Here is an 18,888-nt window from a genome sequence, read left to right on the forward strand (position 1 = left end):
AAGAGAGGGTGAAGGGTTTGAGTTATCAACCAGAGTAAATCAAGTGCTGAGGGGTTTCAAAACCCCTGTTTGTGGACCCCTCTGTCTGTGGGGGCATTGGCTGCCAAGTGGAAATAGTGGTCGTGACTAAGGCAGGACCCAGGATTGTGAAGAGGTCAAGGTTCTTCAGAAAAGGGCAGAGACTTAGAGGAGGAGGCACAGAGAGCCTGCTGCCCTAGAGACTAGCTCCACATGTGGGAAGGAGACAGTGTAAGAGCCTGGGCTAGTGCTGCCTGGGATCATTAACCTGTAAGCCGGAACACTCCTTCTCCAAGTGTGGCACATACTGGCACCATGCAAGGCAAATGTCTTGCTAAAGTAGGTGGTCAGTGTAAAATGCCAGGCATCCTATTAGAGACAGTGTGTGAATTTCAAATCCATTTTGACACTTCCAGCCTACCTAGCAGTGCAGAAACCTGAAGAAAGCAGAGGTGTGAGATGTGTGTTTGTGCCCCTCTGCCACAGTGTGCCTATGAATGAGGGAACAGTGATGAAGCTAAACAGGCATGCTGTTTGCATGCATGGACCCTAGAAAAGAGAGAAAAGGAGAAGTTCAGAGCCAGCTGGTTTAACGCTCCAGGAATTAGGGAATAGCACTCCTTCCAAACATGCACAATTGTCCATGCCTAAAGTCCTGATGTGAATTCCTTCCTTTCTTTGTGATCTCATCCTTCTCTGTGGAGGGCAGAGGGACAGTGGTGTGGCTCTGCACCTGAGGGAGGGTTCTGTCTAACTCGCTGGAGCGCAATTTCTCGTTTTGTAATGGGCACCCTGAAGGAAATTCACACCTCGTGACTCTCACAGGGAACTTGGAATCTGAGTGTCTTGGATGTACCCAGCCCAACTGTAAACTGGGGTCCATGGACCACATGCTGTGTAGGCTATCAGGGATTCCTGAGCTGTAGGCCTAGCTACCACAGCCTAATAAGGGCTGCAGAATGAGAGAACTGGTGTTCAGTAAGTCAGTGATGACTGGTGGGGATAAAGGCTTCAAGAGGCATGAGCTGTGGGCCCAGAGTGGGTCGGATTCCCAGGGTGCCACTCTGTGGGGACACTGTGTGTGTGGATAGTAGTAAAGAGCAGAGCCAATGGGAAGGAAAGCCCCTTAACATTCTAGCATTACGTCCAGTGCCTTATTTTGGCAGGACTCTTGGGATCCATGTGCATCTCCTTCACAAAATTGTATCAGAGCCTTTGGCCTGTAACATTCTCTTTGGCTTCTTGGAAGACCTCTTTTTTGACCTTTTCCTGGTACAGTGAGATAACACTTTGGGGAAAAGGAAAGTTGCAAAGAGAAAAATACACTTAGGAAGACCAGAGGAACCTCACAAAGAATGTTGCAGCTCTGCGGGTGTTTGGACTGTGATGATGGTGCAGCATTGACAAAGAATGATCTTGAGGGGTGCAGAATAATATAGAAGTGCTTCAAGTCAGCTCAGTGCTAAGTTCGGGGCCATTTTTGTGTGGTTCCTGGAAGGAAAGCTCAGGGAATGGGATCATGACAACTTGATTGCCAGTGTGAACTTGTCCAACAGTTCCTCCGTGGTGGCAGAAGGACATCCCAGAGGGCCTGCTGCACAATGTTATCATCTTCTGGCGTTAGGACATCAGTACACAATTTTAGGAAAATAAAAACAAAAACCAAAACAAACAAGTGTACAACAACCAGACCATGACAACTAGCAAACACAATGTAAGTGAAGGTTAAGTCTTTGGACAAGCCCATATTTGTATGAGAAAGTACACAGAGAAGTTTTTCACTGTGTCATGTGTGCAGATTCTTCTATTTTTGGCCAAGGGTTGAAGAAACATGTGTAAAAAGTACTAAAGAACCAGGAAGCTTTGATTATTCATGAAGTCAACTTCTCAAGTTTATTTCTTGAGTGTTGAAACTAGTCCTCCATCTCAAATGCATTCAGCATATGAGTGTTCAGGAAGTTCACAGATTAGGCACCAAAAAACACACCGGTGAACTTTTTTCTTGGGTTTCATTATGTACACACTCAGTTTATAATCTGGGAAAGAATACCTAGCATCACTTGCTATGAACCATCCGAGGGTTTACTCTCCTTTTTTGTATTACAGAAACCAGCTAAATATGGATTCCCTATAAATTCTCAGAAGAAATATGTTTCAGAAATTACTAGATGAATGGTCTCTCACTACACACAAGTAAATTTTTATTGAGGTCATAAAACAAGGAATGAACTTCATTTCGTCTTAATACAGAGGATAATTTCAAATCACACTGTTAAAAATCAAAGTTAGTATTGAAATTTGCTGTAAAATACACAGACCCATAAATACACCAGTGACACAAAGCAAGGCCAAAATATACTGAGTGCAACACTTTCTTGTATTATTCAGTGGCTGTTCCTTCCTTTCCCTTATCTCAGCGAAGGGAAAATTAACAAAAGACTTACTTTCCAGAATTTACTTAGGAAATTAGATTTTCACACGTACAATGTGATTCTAATACTCAACAAACTGAGCACTATTTGGTTATAATGCACATGACTTTTGAGAATGAAATTACATACAACCAATTTTATCTGTAAAGGATCATCTAGTGACTTTACCCTCCATGGTTGTCGTACTTGATAAATATTTAAAATGCTAAGTAGAAACTGGAGCCTATTATACAGAGTGAAGTAAGCCAGAAAGAAAAACACCAATACAGTATACTAACGCATATATATGGAATTTAGAAAGATGCAAATGATAACCCTGTATACAAGACAGCAAAAGAGACACAGATGTATAGAACAGTCTTTGGGACTCTATGGGAGAGGGTGAGGGTGGGATGATTTGGGAGAATGACATTGAAACACGTATGCTGTCATATGTGAAACGAATCACTAGTTCAGGGTCAATGCATGTTATAGGATGCTCGGGGCTGGCATGCGGGGATGACCCAGAGGGAGGATAAAGGGAGGAGGGAGGTGGGAAGGGGGTTCAGGAAGGGGAACTTATGTAAACCCGGGGCAAATTAATGTCAATGTATGGCAAAACCAACCAATATAATAATGTAAAATAATTTGCCTCCAATAAAAAATAAATTAATTACCAAAATAAAATAAAATAAAATGCTAAGTAAAAACATTCTCAACAAACAGATCAAAACTTTCAACGTTAAGAAAACTGAGTATTAATTACTGTCAAATTTCTGCAATTTCTAATCCATCAATTGAACATATGACTCCAACCTGTCTTCTGAAATCTTCATTTGGAAATGCCCTTCTTATGATGTTGGCAACCCCAAATTTTGAAAAGAATATATGCTATCAAACAGAATAAAATTACACTTGGGCAAGGTAAGTAAGAAAATTGCCCTTTACATTAGCTTCAAATGCATACTTCTGCTTTCTTTACAGTCTATCAAAATCTCAAGAAACCTTTAGATAACTGGAATACATAGAAAGATTCTGCAAACAGACAAGTCCATTCAAACAGACAAGTTTATTTAAAACACCCATTAACTGGAGGTCAAACAGGAGAGGAATCTTCTCTCTTCTTCCTTTCCAGTGTTTTGATGCATAATTTGTGGTGTGTTTCCATTACATTGAAAGAAGCAAGTGTTAGCATTTTACTCAGAATACTTAAGCTTCATCAGTTTTTAAAAGAAATATGATACTTGCAAACAACGAAAACAAACCATTGTTTATTTAAGGCACATCATTTAAGGCACAGTGTGCCTTAAACTACATTCATACTGAGGTTTTAGTCTTCTTAGCAGATGATGACCAAAATTCAAAGGGTGCATGATCCTCAGACCTCTGCGTTCAATACAGATCTGTAAGTGAAAAGAACATCAGACCTACAGAAAAATTAATTCTAATAATGCATATAGGATCATCTTACAGTAATTACAAAGTCCGTTTGAAGTAAAGTTAAGGACACTGACCAGATTGTTTTCACAGTTCCTGTGTGTTTTCACTGAATCTCTATGATCTCCAAGAGAATAGAACATGTTATGCAAGCTATTCTCTTTTTCCATGATTTAAATTTATTTATTCATCTTAATTGGAGTTTAGCCTTTTTTCTTATCCTAAAGAGTGAAGGACAGTACTAAATCAAATTCTTCTGATACAGTCTGATCGCAGGAGAAACACTCTAATTTATCCCAGGATAACTAACTCTGATAAGAACTGCGATTCTGACATAAAACAAATAAAACTAAACAGAATTTCCAAAATAACACTAATGCTTTTAATTACCCTTGTCTTTTGTCCTTTCCCTAACTGAGCTGCTTAGTCACGGCTACAAAAAGCTGTTATCTTTTCCGTCTAAAACAAGGCTTATCTCTGTGGGACTTGGGGTTCAAGTGTTCCCTTTGGTTAGATTCCTTGCCTTCAACCCTAGCTCAGGCGTGACAACGTTCAGGTCTCAAATAACATACTATGCAACTGGTGCATTTTACATTCTTACCACAGAAAATAGCTGTCAGTTGTACCTCCACAGAATTAATTTAGCCACAAGGAATCTCTGGCAAAACTGAACAAAATGTAAGAGAGAGAGGACAGCATTTCTATGAAATCTGTTGTCAGCATTACAAATGACCTAGATACTACAAAGGTATCATTAAACTGAAACCCATTTAAAAGACACTTGATTACTGGAATCCTTCTTTGTATGTAATCATTTTTCAGTTTCTGATTTACAACGGATTCATAAAGATCAGCATCCACTCTTTCAAGTGAAACTGCCTTTTTTTCTTTAGCTATGATAGACATGACATCTTTGAGATGTTCATTTTAACCTTTACATGATTCAAAACTCCAAATACATAAAAGACGATGACGGAAGCGTCAAAATATATAAAACAAAAATCGACGTAAAATTGTTAGAGCCTCTGATAAATGATAACAAAACCGGAAGAGAAAAAATGAAAAAACGCTTTTAATGATACTGCAACAATACTTTTCTAATCCCTTTTCCTTTCCTATTTCTCGTGCACTTTAAAATGCATACAACATCAGTAGATTATAGGGCTTCCCTGGTGGCTCAGAGGGTAAAACATCTGCCAGCAATGCTGGAGACCCGGTTTCCAGACCTGGGTCGAGAAGATCCCCTGGAAGAGGAAATGGCAACCCACTCCAGTAATCTTGAACAGAGAACCTCACTGAAATGGACGGAGGAGCCTAGTAGGCTACAGTCCAAGAGGTCGCAAAGAGTCAGACACTACTGAACGACTTCACTTTCACCTCAGTAGAGTATCATCATACGTTTAAAAATCTGTAACAATCTGGCTTTAAAAAAATGGCAAAAATGTCTCCATTGAAGGTGCATATCCAGCTGTTCTAATTCATAGTGTGACTCATCTCAAAGAGCCTGGGTTTTCAAGGTTCTTTTTGGCCATGCCACGCAGGCTGCTGATCATTCTTTTCGGAGCAGGAATTGAACTCACGACCCCTACAGTGGACACTGAGAATCTGAAAATTCTAGACCACCAGGGAAGTGCCTTGGTTTCATTTTCTAAATGATTGGGAAATCCATCAAAGTATAAATGGACTGGTAGGGACAGGATAGATGCGACAGACTGTGTAGAAAGTCGCAAGCTGTATAATCTTGGGAAATATGTGATTGCTCACTTCCACTTAAAATTCAGTTTCTCTGAGTGTCTGAAAATGCTCTTAATAAAAACGTTGGTGACTGAAAGATATTGAAATCTGTGTACTAGGGCAGTGATGCAATTTAGACTTCCTAAAATCTCCTCTCGGAATTCTGAAATTCTACCTTAGTATTCAATCCAACAGTCATTGACTTTTTTGCACGAAGGACCAAAACAAGAAGAAGACACCTAACAGGCCTTACAAGAGTATATATAAACCATACTGTCATTGCAATTATTGATATGTCTGTCTGAAAAGTCAAGAGATACAAATCAATAAAATTTTTACTGAAATACATTCATAGTAGAACAGTGAGGTATTTAAGTCTTATCACCACTATCTCCTTACCAAGATAAGCAACCATTTCACACACAAAAACTCCAAACTAAAAGTTTGTCCTAGAGAGATACAGGACAATTAATGTAACTTCTAAACACATGGGCAACAAAACAGGCCTTCATTTTAAGAATGCTTTGGAGTACACTAAAATTCCAGAGCTTCAGCAAACTGGCTGCAGCATACTTTACTTCTATTAACGTACCAGCTTTGGGAGATGATACATTTTAAACCTGTCTGCAAAACATCTTAATGCTATCTCTGTAGACCCCCCTTGCGTAATAAAGTGTCATTATGAAGTGCCCACTGTCAGACCTAATTGATTTAAGAAAACAAACAAACAAACAAGGATCCCATGAATTATAAAGTTTTCAAAAATTCACAACGGTTGACACAGTGGTTCTTGAATTTTAATGAATATTCAAATTCATGGATACCTACTCTTCAATATATATTCAATTCAAGCGTTCAACCTTCTGAGACCTGAGGTGGTGGAAGATGTGGCTGCTTTCTTGTACAAGACATGAAAGAGCACACATGCACATGGTTCAATCTGGACTTACACCTCACCTCAATGTCTTCATCCTCACCTGCAGTGTCCTTAAACTGGATTTCGTCATCATCTTCAGGATCAAAGGTATCTGTTTCACTATGTTCTGCTAAAAACACAGTAAGAGCATACTCTTAAAAATATCAAATCAAGGTGTTCCTAGATTAATTGCTGATTTAAAAAAATAATACTGGATAAATAGTGAAACACTGAACTGTACAAGAAACTGCTTGGACTCAATCTTCGATTCAACTGTCTCATTCCGAGAAAAATCTTCCTAACTGCAAACATATCACAGAGAACAAAGTCACAATGAAACCACTAAAAGGAATTCACAGCCAAGTAAGTATTGATCTGATTCCCACTTATCTTAGGATTTCTTAAATGGCCTAATTGTCATCAGAATCTTCACTCTTCCTAAAAATCACCTCACTTTATAATAAAATGCACTGTAATAGAAAAAGTAACACTGCTCTCATGTTCAAAACGTGAGTTTAGTATATGTCCTCTCTTTTGTTACCAGAAGCATATTTTAATCTTTCCAAGCTTACTAGAGGAAGAATAGAATACTTTTCTCTTTAAGAAATAAAAGGGATATCTTTTAAAAACACTCTCCACAAAACACCACAACGACACTCTATATACTAAGAAACACTGAACACTGCTCCATAAAAATCCATACCAGTACCATAATTGTTGTTATAGAGTTTCTGAAACCAGGTATACTCTCTTAAGAATTGTTCACAAGAGGCACTACTTTAACAATTCTTACAGATAAGTCTTGAGTCTGTAAACTTTATAATTCGCCACCCAAAGAACATATTGTAGGAAGAGAATCCATTACTAAGTTGTTAATATACTGAAGTATTTAGTACACAGTTACAGTGAATTGAAGCCTATATGTAAAAATACATAATAGAGAATTCTGAAACAACTGCTTCACCTAAACACTAACTAGCAAATGCTATGAGAAGACAAGGAAATGTAAAAACTTTTATATTAACTACCATATTCTGGAAGTTTTCCGTAAGCCTTCAGACTTCTAGCTTCAGCTGCATTGTACTTTAAAATTACATCTGCTTTGTTATCCTTGGAGAAGAACAAGGAAGGATCAAAACCGGTCATGCAAAGAATCATCATTTCTTTCATAAGTTAATTTCAAATTAAACACTCTTATGTAAAACGTTACTATTCGCTCACCTTCCTTCTATCATCTGCACACACACACACACACACACACACACACACACAAATCCTCATGACGAAGTTGGCATGCATGACCAAATAAAGTATAGACTAGGATTGTGATGTATACAATGCACTGAATCAAAGTAAGAAAAGGAAACATGGGTGGTTTTGCAATGTTGTCCTTGTTCACACTCTAACACTGTAGTTCAAGGCGGAAGTGGTATTTTTACCCAAGAGAAACCTGTCTATAATGCAGAGTTCTTAGAGTATCTTAATGAGTCGAATTGTTGGAGGTGCTTTAAAAAGATACCGGTATCTTCCTAAAACCTGGCAGGCTTGAAGTGAAGGCCTTGTGTGTTTATAAAGCTCTTCTGGGTGTTTCTGATGCAAATATGCCTGAAAAGCACTGCCCTAAAAATGTTCATTTGAGGCAATGATTCTAAATGTTTACAATTAACCTAGCAAAGGCCTACAGAAAGGCAATTGAAAATATCACAGTCATAAAACTGCAGTGTAATACATACCAACACTTATCAAACTCTAATGTGCACAAAACACATGTAGGTATTGTGTGAAAACTCTGAGTCCAACTCAGTAGGGAAGAGATTAGCTAACAATGTGCTAATACACTTCCATTGAGTGGGGATGCTGCTATTATCTTTACATTATGATTCGAGCAACAAGGGTTTGTTTTTATCCACACCAGGTGAAAAGTCAGAAGAGCTGTTTGTGGCTATCACTTTAAAGTTAGCATTTTAACCCCTTAATGAATTAATAAAACTGTGGTTACACTGCCCATGAGACAAAGAATTAACCTGGGAACTAACAATTTTTCGCTCCATTTCCGGGATTATAGGCTGTTAAACTAAAATAAGTGGGCACAAAATTGATACACATTTAAAGACAGAGTATATATTGCTGTCATCACATACTCAAAATGGAAAGGTTATGAATGGATGATCCAGATCACAAAAACATAACAAGGGAAAAATATTCAGTAAAATCAACATACAAAAATCAGGTATAGTAGTAATGTGTCCGTATTACCCAAAGTAATGTAGAGATTCCATGTAATTCCTATAAAATTCAAGTAGCAGTTATTTTCAGAGACAAAGTTAAATGGAACCTCAAACTATCTTAAGGGCCAAAGCGATCTTGAGGAAGAATAAAGCTGGAGGGCACACACTTCCTGCATTTCAAACACTACTGTCCAAACAATATGGCACTAGAATTCCACCAATAATGCAGATGCTGGAAAAAAACTGAGCACTCAGAATACAATTTTTCAAAGACAGTCAACTAATACGAACGGAAGCAAGGTTACTGTGGAGAGAAGACGTCCTTCCCAATAAACAGGACTGGGAAAACAGTACTTAACCTAAACGTGGACCCCTATCATGCACCAGAAATTACCTAAATGTACCCTGAACTAGATCACAGATTTAAACACAGACCTGAAACCATAAAACTGCTGCAAGGGAACACGGTGTAAAACTACCAAATGTAGTGCTCTTGCACTCTGATTTTGGTATAGGACTCCAAAGCCATAAGGAATGCAAACAAAACCTAGTAGGTGTAAATACTTCACACTAAATTGCTTTTGCACAGAAAAGGAAATTGTCAACAATGACTAAAAAGACAGGGTACTAGATCGGTAAACATATTTGCGAATGATATGACCAATAAGGGATTAACATCCAAAGTAGATAAATCCTGCCTTTTGCAACAACGTGAATGAACCTGGAGAGTAGTGTGCTAAGAGAAGCAAGTCACACAGAGAAAGCAAGCACTGTAGGACCTCATTTTTATGTGGAGTCAGGACTGAACACAAACTAGTCAAAGTTCAGGGATGCTCCTGATCTCTCTCAGCTTCGAGTGACCTGGATTTTCTGCACAGGCCTGAAATGAAGAGAAGAACTATCAGTCGCCTGGTTGACTATCAAAGGTATGCCCCTGCAAGCTCAAAGCCTAAAAGGAGAGACTGAGAGCCTTGCTGGTTTTTAATGAAACCTCAAACATGGGCTGTCTGTGACATTGTGAACAAACATTCAGTGGCCACGTGCAAGGAAAAGACACATGCCGTACACAATCTGTCTCTGAAATCACCCAACAAACCATGGCAAGAAAAAATCCTTGGGAGAACAAATCTGATCTCCCATCTCACCATGTAATATTTGCATTTTCTGGCTTTCAACGACAACAAAAACCACGAGACACACAAAGAAACACGGAAAGGTGTTCGGTCACATACCAGAAAATAAGTACTCAATACAAACCATGGCTGAGAAAGCCTAGAAGCTGGACATAACAGAGATGTTACCTCAGGTAGCATTCATTAAGAGAAGACAAGAAACAAGGTGCATAATATGTTTTTAGTTGAGAAGAATATTTTACTGGAGAATCAAGACAAACATATTCTTTAAAACAAAACTAGTGGAGATAAAACGTGGAGTCAGTTCAGTTCAGTCGCTCAGTCGTGTCCGACTCTCCACGACCCCATGAATCACAGCACGCCAGGCCTCCCTGTCCATCACCAACTCCCGGAGTTCACTCAAACTCATGTCCACAGAGTCAGTGATGCCATCCAGCCATCTCATTCTCCGTCGTCCCCTTCTCCTCCTGTCTCCAACCTTTCCCAGCATCAGAGTCTTTTCCAGTGAGTCAACTCGTCTCATGAGGTGGCCAAAGTATTGCAGTTTCAGCTTTAGCATCAGTCCCTCCAATGAACATCCAGGATTAACTGTCTTCAAAATGTCTCTTTAATCACTAAGAGCACAATCACACCAAAAAATCAACAAGGAAACAGAAGACTGAAACTTTACAAATCACATCGTCTTAACTATTTACAGAAAATATGACCCGATAATAGAATATAGAGAAAGTGAAAGTGAAATCACTCAGTCGTGTCCGACTCTTTGCCACCCCATGGACTGTAGTCCACCATGCTCCTCCCTCCATGGGATTCTCCAAGCAAGAGTAGTGGAGTGGGTTGCCATTTCCTTCTGCAGGGGATCTTCCCAACCCAGGGATCGAACCCGGGTCTCCTGAATTCCAGGCAAAGGCTTTAACCTCTGAGCCACCAGGGAGAGAGAGAACACTTATTTCACTCAAAATTTTGTTGAGCACACGTGATGCGTTTGACACAAAAATCGAAAGGATTTCTGTCTTACAAGTCATACTTCAAGCATTAATATCGTAGTGGGCAACTACCAAGTTTTCTAAGTATTCATATTGGATTTATAACTTACACTCTAAATGACCTAGTCTATGTCTTACCTTTCTCCTATAATTGAAAACAAAAGAAAAAAAAAAAAAAACTTTCTTTGGAGATAGAGGTTTGGCCTGATTTAATTGCAACATCTACAGCAGTGATTACTCAAACTTGGATTTAAGACCTTTATATTTAAACTTCGTAAGTGAGAAGCCAATATAAAGTTACTAAATTTTTCTTTTAATGAATGAGAATACTAACGAATATCACTGTCTCATGCTACTGTTTAGCAAAGGGCTTTTAAGAAAATATTTAAAAAGCAAAATAGGTGGAGTCCTCTGGTGGCCCAGTGATAAGGACTCAGGGCTTCCTCAGCAGTATTCTGGGTTCAATCCTTGACTGGGGATCTAAGCTCCCACAAGCTGCAGTGCCATCAAAAATGAAAGAAAAATTATGAAAGGAAAATGAATAATATAGCTCTGTGATATACATATAAAATAAGAAGATACCTTCTCATTTTACTGCAGAACACGCAAAGTGTGTGTGCCATAATTATGTGCACCATAATCCCTGAAAACCCATCATAGAGCCTTGAATACACCTGGACTTCAAAGGAGGACAGACCAATGAGCTGTAGTAGTTATCCAAAATTATAAGAGAATATTTAGTACTTATTATATTTAAAGTAAATAAACAGCCAGTCTTCCCACAAAACACTATGTACTGGCATTCAGCCAGAATCCTATTATCTTAAACATCGTGGATCATAATAAATTTTGATGCCAGAAGGATGAGAATCATAACTGGCTAGAACAGGTCGATTGCATTTTATTGCATCATCTAAATACTGATATTAATAATTCCTAAATTGAGGAACATTATAAAATTAACTGTAATTGTTACCTGATAGCCTCGAAGACCAATCAATATAATATCGGAAGTGTTTATCCAAACCTATATTTAAACAAACAAAGAAACAAAAAAGCTCACAGTATACTCCATGAAAAGTGCAAATAATAGTGTTCGATGTAAAGCCATACTGAATACAAAAAATACAATTCTTTCGGTATGGGAAAAGTAGCTAATAATAATTACGGCGAAACTGCAGATGAGTGTGTGTGTGGGTGTCGTGTGTGGATGTGCCTGTATCTGTGTATTATCTCTGTGTGTTCTCATGCCTAGGAGGCAAAGTTTAGTTAAAGATACTTACCGTGTTAAATAAAAACTAAAGTTAGGCAGTTCAGTTTGGATCCAATTTTCTAATTTAGGATATTGCAATATATAATAATTTTACTTCAACTGAAGCCTTTAAATTTACGAAAGCATAATTCTTTTATTGCTTTACATGAATTACTTTTACTCACAAATCACACTGGACGTTTCTAGTTCTTTTAAACAAATGAAAAGAAGTCATATACACAAATATAGCCATCTAGTTACCAATCGACATCAATTCAGGCCCCTAACTCACTACTAACTGGAAAAGAAGGACTCAGCAGAACAAAACTGTTTTGAATTATGCCTGAAGGAACTTTTAAACAATATAATCAATCAATGTGCCAAAATTACTGAATAAGATGCTTTATCGTGTTCCAATTTCAAATGTTCCTAACGCCACATAGAACTGTTCCCACAAAGCAAAGTCTTATCCAGGACCACACAGTACATTTAATTAGCAATTAGACTCCTTTTGTCTTAAAAATAATTTTCAGGTGTTTTATTTTTCTTTCTTTCTTTCATGGCTTAATATTTTTGTTAAGAGACTAGGCCATTTGTTTCATACACGAAATGTGTCTGTTTCCTGAAGAGCAAACATTTCTGGCATAAGTCCAGGCTAGGTATCACAAATCATTCTTTCTAAATCTAAACCCTATTTTTAAAGTTACCAAGGATTTTCTAGTTTTATGGCCTTATATTGCCTTATATATCACTGATTTTGAAGTTTTCAAGAATGCACCAAATTCAGTCACTTGGAAGAACAGATATATATTTTAAAGGTAATTTTTGTACTAAAGGAAAATATGTCTCCACACTGACCTTTCTTCTCAAACTTCCTCGGATATGACATATCCTTGTCACTCCATCAAAACACATTGCTTCCAAACGTGCATTTCCCAACATTTTGGTTACTTGAGCGTATTCTTAGGAAGGGACAAAACAGAAAAAAACAAAACCGTAAAATACTGTTCAATTTTTCTTAAAATGCAACTCTTGTTATTAGGTTGGTAATGCCACTTTTAGTGCAAAATTTAGACCAAACCATGATTTTAAAAAGAACACAATGTTCAAGTATTACAACAAATGAGTGCTGTCTCAAGGTGACGTATGTTAATTTTATCCACGAAAATGAGAGGACGCTTAAGATCTCAAAGAATGTCTATAGTCTCTTCCAGCTACACTTTTGCATTTATCCTCCTGTCTTTAGAGCAAGGAAAAGTCAACAAAAGTGAAGCAGTTAATTTAAAATCACAAATGTTTGGGGGGAGGAACAAGATGGCGGAGGAATAGGATGGCGAGACCACTCTCTCCTCCACAAATTCATCAAAAGAACATTTGAACAAGGAGTAAAGTCCACAAAACAACTTCTGAATGCTGGCAGAGGACGTCAGGAACCCAGAAAAGCAGCCCATTGTCTTCGAAAGGAGGTAGGAAAAAACATAAAAGATAAAATGCGAGACAAAAGAAGTAAGGATGGAGCTCCGTCCAGGGAAGGGAGGCTTTAAAAAGAGAGAAGTTTCCAAACACCAGGAAACACTCTCACTGGCGAATCTGTGACGATCCTTGGAAGATCAGAGGGCCACATAACCCTCTTTTTTTTTTTTAAGATTTTTTTAAAACCCACAGACTACCCGCCAAAGGGTAACTCCCAGCGGAGAAGCAGCGCAGACGCCTGCATACGCCATGAGCAAGTGGGGGCTGGGCAGGGAGGAGCCGGCTGAACTGCTTAGAGAGAGGACTGGGCTTGAATGCCACGAGAACAATTTGAGAGAACTGGGGAGAGCAAAAGCAGACTGTGGGATAGCTTCCCCATGAAAAGGTGGAAAGCTCTAACCTAATACTCGGCCAGCCCCGCTCACAGAATAAAGGACTGAGCAGAGCGAGCCGGCTGCGGTCGGCCCATCCCCCATCCCCCGCCGAGACAGGCAGGGAGCGCAGCCAGAGCCGGAGCGGGCAACCGCGGCCCCAGAAAGGCATCTGATACAAACTGCAGACAGGCTTGTTGCTAATCAGGACTTCTTGGGCTCAGGCGGGTCAATAACCCCCTGAGAAGGTGAGCCGATTGTACACCCAGAAAACTGAGTGGCGGGGACTGGGGAGGCAATAAGTCGCAGAGACAGCGCTCGCCAAACACCTGGTCCCCTGAACTGCTCGGACCAGGGATGGCACACAACGCAGGCCCAACCAAGTCTGCGCCTTTGTGGAGTACCTGAGAATCTGAACTTGAGCCGCTCAGACCTGGAAAGTGCATACAACCCAGTGCCGGCCTCGGACAGTTCCCAGCAGAGCAACCTAGAGCCTGTGCAGTGTAGACTGGGACAGCATACGTGCTGTGAGCAGGGGCAAACCCAGTGTGGCCGAGACGCTGTGAGCACTCCCCACAGACGCCAGAGATATTCGTCTGCAGCGTTCCTCCCTTCCCAAAACAGGACTGAACAACTGAGCCTTAAAAAGTGTCCACCCACCCCCTAGTATCAGGGAGGAAATTAGACACTGAAGAGACCAGCAAACAGAAGCTAAAACAGAGGGAACCACCTTGGAAATGACAGATAGAGACGTCTAGAGGCTACTCCAAGAATAAGACCAAAAACCAGAGGCAAGAGGCTTAAGCCCAAATCCTGAGAACACCAGAGAACTCCTGACTCCAGGGAACATTAATCAATAGGAGCTCATCATACGTCTCCATACCTACACTAAAACCAAGCACCATCCAAGGGTCAACAAGTTCCAGAGCAAGACATACCACGCAAATTCTCCAGTAACACAGGAAACTAGCCCTGAGCTTCAATATTCAGGCTGCCCAAAGTCCCTCCAAACCCACTGACATCTCATAACTCATAACTGGACACTTCACTGCACTCCAGAGAGAACACTGACCAAGGAACCTTGACAAGTCACCTGTCCAACCACACACACAACGAGGAAACTACATAATAAAGAGAACTCCACAAACGGCCAGAAGAGGGAAAGGCCACCCCAAGCAAAGCATTATAAGCAAGATGAAGAGGCAGAGAAATACCCAGCAAGTAAAGGAACAAGATAAATGCCCATCAACACAAACAAAAGAGGAAGATATAGGGAATCAACCTGATAAAGAATTTCGAATTTTGATGGTGAAAATGATTCAAAATATTGAAAGCAAAATGGAGTTACAGATAAATAACCTGGAGAAAAAGATTGAGAAGATGGAAGAGAGGTTTAATAAGGACTTAGAGGAAATAAAAAAGAGTCAATATAAAATGAATAATGCAATAGATGAGATCAGAAACACTCTGGAAGGGACGAACAGTAGAATAACAGAGGCAGAAGACAGGATAAGCGAGTTAGAAGATATAATTGTACAAATAAATGAAACAGAGAGGAAAAAAGAAAAACAAATTAAAAGAAATGAGAACAATATTAGAGACCTCTGGGACAATGTTAAACGCTCCAACATTCGAATCATAGGAATCCCAGAAGAAGAAGACAAAAAGAAAGACCATGAAAGAATACTTGAGGAGATAAGAGTTGAAAACTTCCCTAAAATAGGGAAAGAAATAATCACCCAAGTCCAAGAAACCCAGAGAGTCCCCAACAGGATAAACCCAAGGCGAAATACTCCAAGACACATATTAATCAAATTAACAAAGATCAAACACAAAGAACAAATATTAAAAGCAGCAAGGGAAAAACAGCAAATAACACACAAGGGGATTCCCATAAGGATAACAGCCGATCTTTCAACAGAAACTCTTCAGGCCAGGAGGGAATGGCGAGACATACTTAAAGTGATGAACGAAAATAAACTACAGCGCAGACTACTGTACCCAGCAAGGATCTCATTCAAATATGAAGGAGAAATCAAAATCTTTACAGACAAGCAAAAGCTGAGAGAATTCAGCATTACCAAACCAGCTCTCCAACAAATGGTAAAGGATCTTTTCTAGACAGGAAACACAGAAAGGGTGTATAAACTCGAACCCAAAGCAATAAAGAAAATGGATACGGGATCGTACTTCTCAATAATTACCTTAAACGTAAATGGGTTGAATGCCCCAACCAAAAGACAAAGGCTGGCTGAATGGATACAAAAACAAGACCCTCACATATGTTGTCTGCAAGAGACCCACCTCAAAACGAGGAACACACACGGACTGAAAGTGAAGGGCTGGAAAAAGATATTCCATGCAAATAGAGACCAAAAGAAAGCAGGAGTAGCAATACTCATATCAGATAAAATAGACTTTAAAACAAAGGCTGTGAAAAGAGACAAAGAAGGAAACTACATAATGATCAAAGGATCAATCCAAGATGAAGATATAACAATTCTAAATATTTATGCACCCAACATAGGAGCACCGCAATATGTAAGACAATTATTAACAAGTATGAAAGGGGAAATTAACAATAATGCAATAATAGTGGGAGACTTTAATACCCCACTTACATCTATGGATAGATCAACTAAACAGAAAATTAACAAGGAAACACAAACTTTATATGATACAATAGACCAGTTAGACCTAACAGATATCTACAGGACATTTCACCCCAAAACAATGAACTTCACCTTTTTCTCAAGCGCACACGGAACCTTTTCCAGGATAGATCACATCCTGGGACATAAATCTAGCCTTGGAAAATTCAAAAAAAGTTGAAATCATTCCATGCATCTTTTCTGACCACAATGCAGTACGATTAGATCTCAATTACAAGAGAAAAACTATTAAAAATGCCAACATATGGAGGCTGAACAACACGCTGCTAAATAATGAACAAATCACAGAAGAAATCAAAAGAGAAATCAAAATATGCATAGAAATGAATGAAAATGAAAACACAACAACCCAAAACCTCTGGGACACTGTAAAAGCACTGCCAAGGGTCAAGTTCATAGCAATACAGGCACATCTCAAGAAACAAGAAAAAAGTCAACTAAATAACCTAACTCTCCATCTAAAGCAACTAGAAAATGAAGAAATGAAGAAGCCCAGGGTCAGTAGAAGGAAAGAAATCGTAAAAATTAGGGCAGAGATAAATGCAAAAGAAACAAAAGAGACCATAGCAAAAATCAACAAAGCCAAAAGCTGGTTCTTCGAGAAGGTAAATAAAATTGACAAACCACTAGCCAGACTTATCAAGAAACAAAGGGAGAAGAACCAAATCAATAAAATTAGAAATGAAAATGGAGAGATCACAACTGACAACACAGAAATACAAAGGATTATTAGAGAATACTATCAGTAATTTTATGGCAATAAAATGAATAACCTGGAAGAAATGGGCAAATTCCTAGAAAAGTACAACTTCCCAAAACTGAACCAGGAAGAAATAGAAATTATGAACAGACCCATCACAAGCACGGATCTAGAGGCTGTATTCAGGAATCTTCCAGCAAACAAAAGCCCAGGTCCAGACGGCTTCACAGCCGAATTCTACCAAAAATTTAGAGAAGAACTAACACCTATTCTACTTAAACTGTTCAAGAAAATTGCTGAGAAAGGAAAACTTCCAAACTCATTCTATGAGGCCACCATCACCCTAATCCCAAAACCTGGTAAAGACCCCACAAGAAAAAGAAAACTACAGGCCAATATCACTGATGAACATAGATGCAAAAATCCTTAACAAAATTCTAGCAATCAGAATCCAACCACATATTAAGAAGATCATACATCATGACAAAGTGGGCTTTATCCCAGGAATGCAAGGATTCTTCAATATCCGTAAATCAATCAATGTAATACACCACATTAACAAACTGAAAAATAAAAATCATATGATTATCTCAATAGATGCAGAGAAAGCCTTTGACAAAATTCAACATCCATTTATGATAAAAATCCTCCAGAAAGTGGGAATAGAAGGGACATACCTCAACATAATAAAAGCTATATATGACAAACCCACAGCAAACATTATCTTCAATGGTGAAAAATTGAAAGCATTTCCCCTAAAGTCAGGAACAAGACAAGGGTGTCCACTCTCACCACTACTATTCAACATAGTTTTGGAAGTTTTGGCCACAGCAATCAGAGCAGAAAAAGACATAAAAGGAATACAAATTGGAAAAGAAGAAGTAAAACTTTCACTGTTCACTGATGACATGATCCTCTACACAGAAAACCCTAGAGACTCTACCAGAAAACTACTAGAGCTAATCAATGATTACAGTAACGTTGCAGGATATAAAATCAACACACAGAAATCCCTTGCATTCCTATTCACTAATAATGAGAAAATAGAAAGAGAAATTAAGGAAACTATTCCATTCACTGTTGCAACGAAAAGAATTAAATACTTAGGAATATATCTACCTAAGGAAACGAAAGACTTGTACATAGAAAACTATAAAACACTACTGAAAACAATCAAAGAGGACACTAATAGATGGAGAAATATACCATACTCATGGATTGGAAGAATAAATATTGTAAAAATGAGTATACTACCCAAAGTAATTTATACATTCAATGCAATCCCTATCAAGCTACCAACGATCTTTTTCACAGAACTAGAACAAATAATCTCACAATTTGTATGGAAATACAAAAAACCTCGAATAGCCAAAGCAATCTTGAGGAAGAAAAATGGAACTGGGGGACTCAACAAGCTGGACTTCAGGCTCTACTACAAAGCCACAGACATCAAGAGAGTTTTGTACTGGTATAAAGACAGAAATATAGATCAATGGAACAAAATAGAAAGACCAGAGATAAATCTAAGCACCTACGGACACCTTATCTTCGACAAAG

At 38.8% G+C, this 18,888-nt stretch overlaps 1 protein-coding gene across 1 annotated transcript in view; it reads right to left on the minus strand.

Annotated features, from left to right (window-relative positions):
• Positions 1-3,718: 3,718 nt before the first annotated feature.
• The window catches only part of LOC148773167 (eukaryotic translation initiation factor 1A-like), a 122,898-nt gene continuing 107,728 nt past the window's right edge, over positions 3,719-18,888 (minus strand). Inside the window, exons 2-6 of the mRNA XM_088834531.1 lie at positions 12,974-13,077; positions 11,840-11,890; positions 7,545-7,626; positions 6,558-6,646; positions 3,719-3,832 (exon numbers count right to left, since the gene is read on the minus strand). Of these exons, the coding sequence (XP_088690657.1) occupies positions 3,719-3,832; positions 6,558-6,646; positions 7,545-7,626; positions 11,840-11,890; positions 12,974-13,077 (440 nt within the window). The remainder of the gene's footprint in view (positions 3,833-6,557; positions 6,647-7,544; positions 7,627-11,839; positions 11,891-12,973; positions 13,078-18,888) is intronic.

Source organism: Moschus berezovskii, chromosome Y, assembly GCF_049115385.1.
Source record: "Moschus berezovskii isolate FMDL1 chromosome Y, NW_MosBer_1.0, whole genome shotgun sequence".
NCBI lineage: Eukaryota > Metazoa > Chordata > Mammalia > Artiodactyla > Moschidae > Moschus > Moschus berezovskii.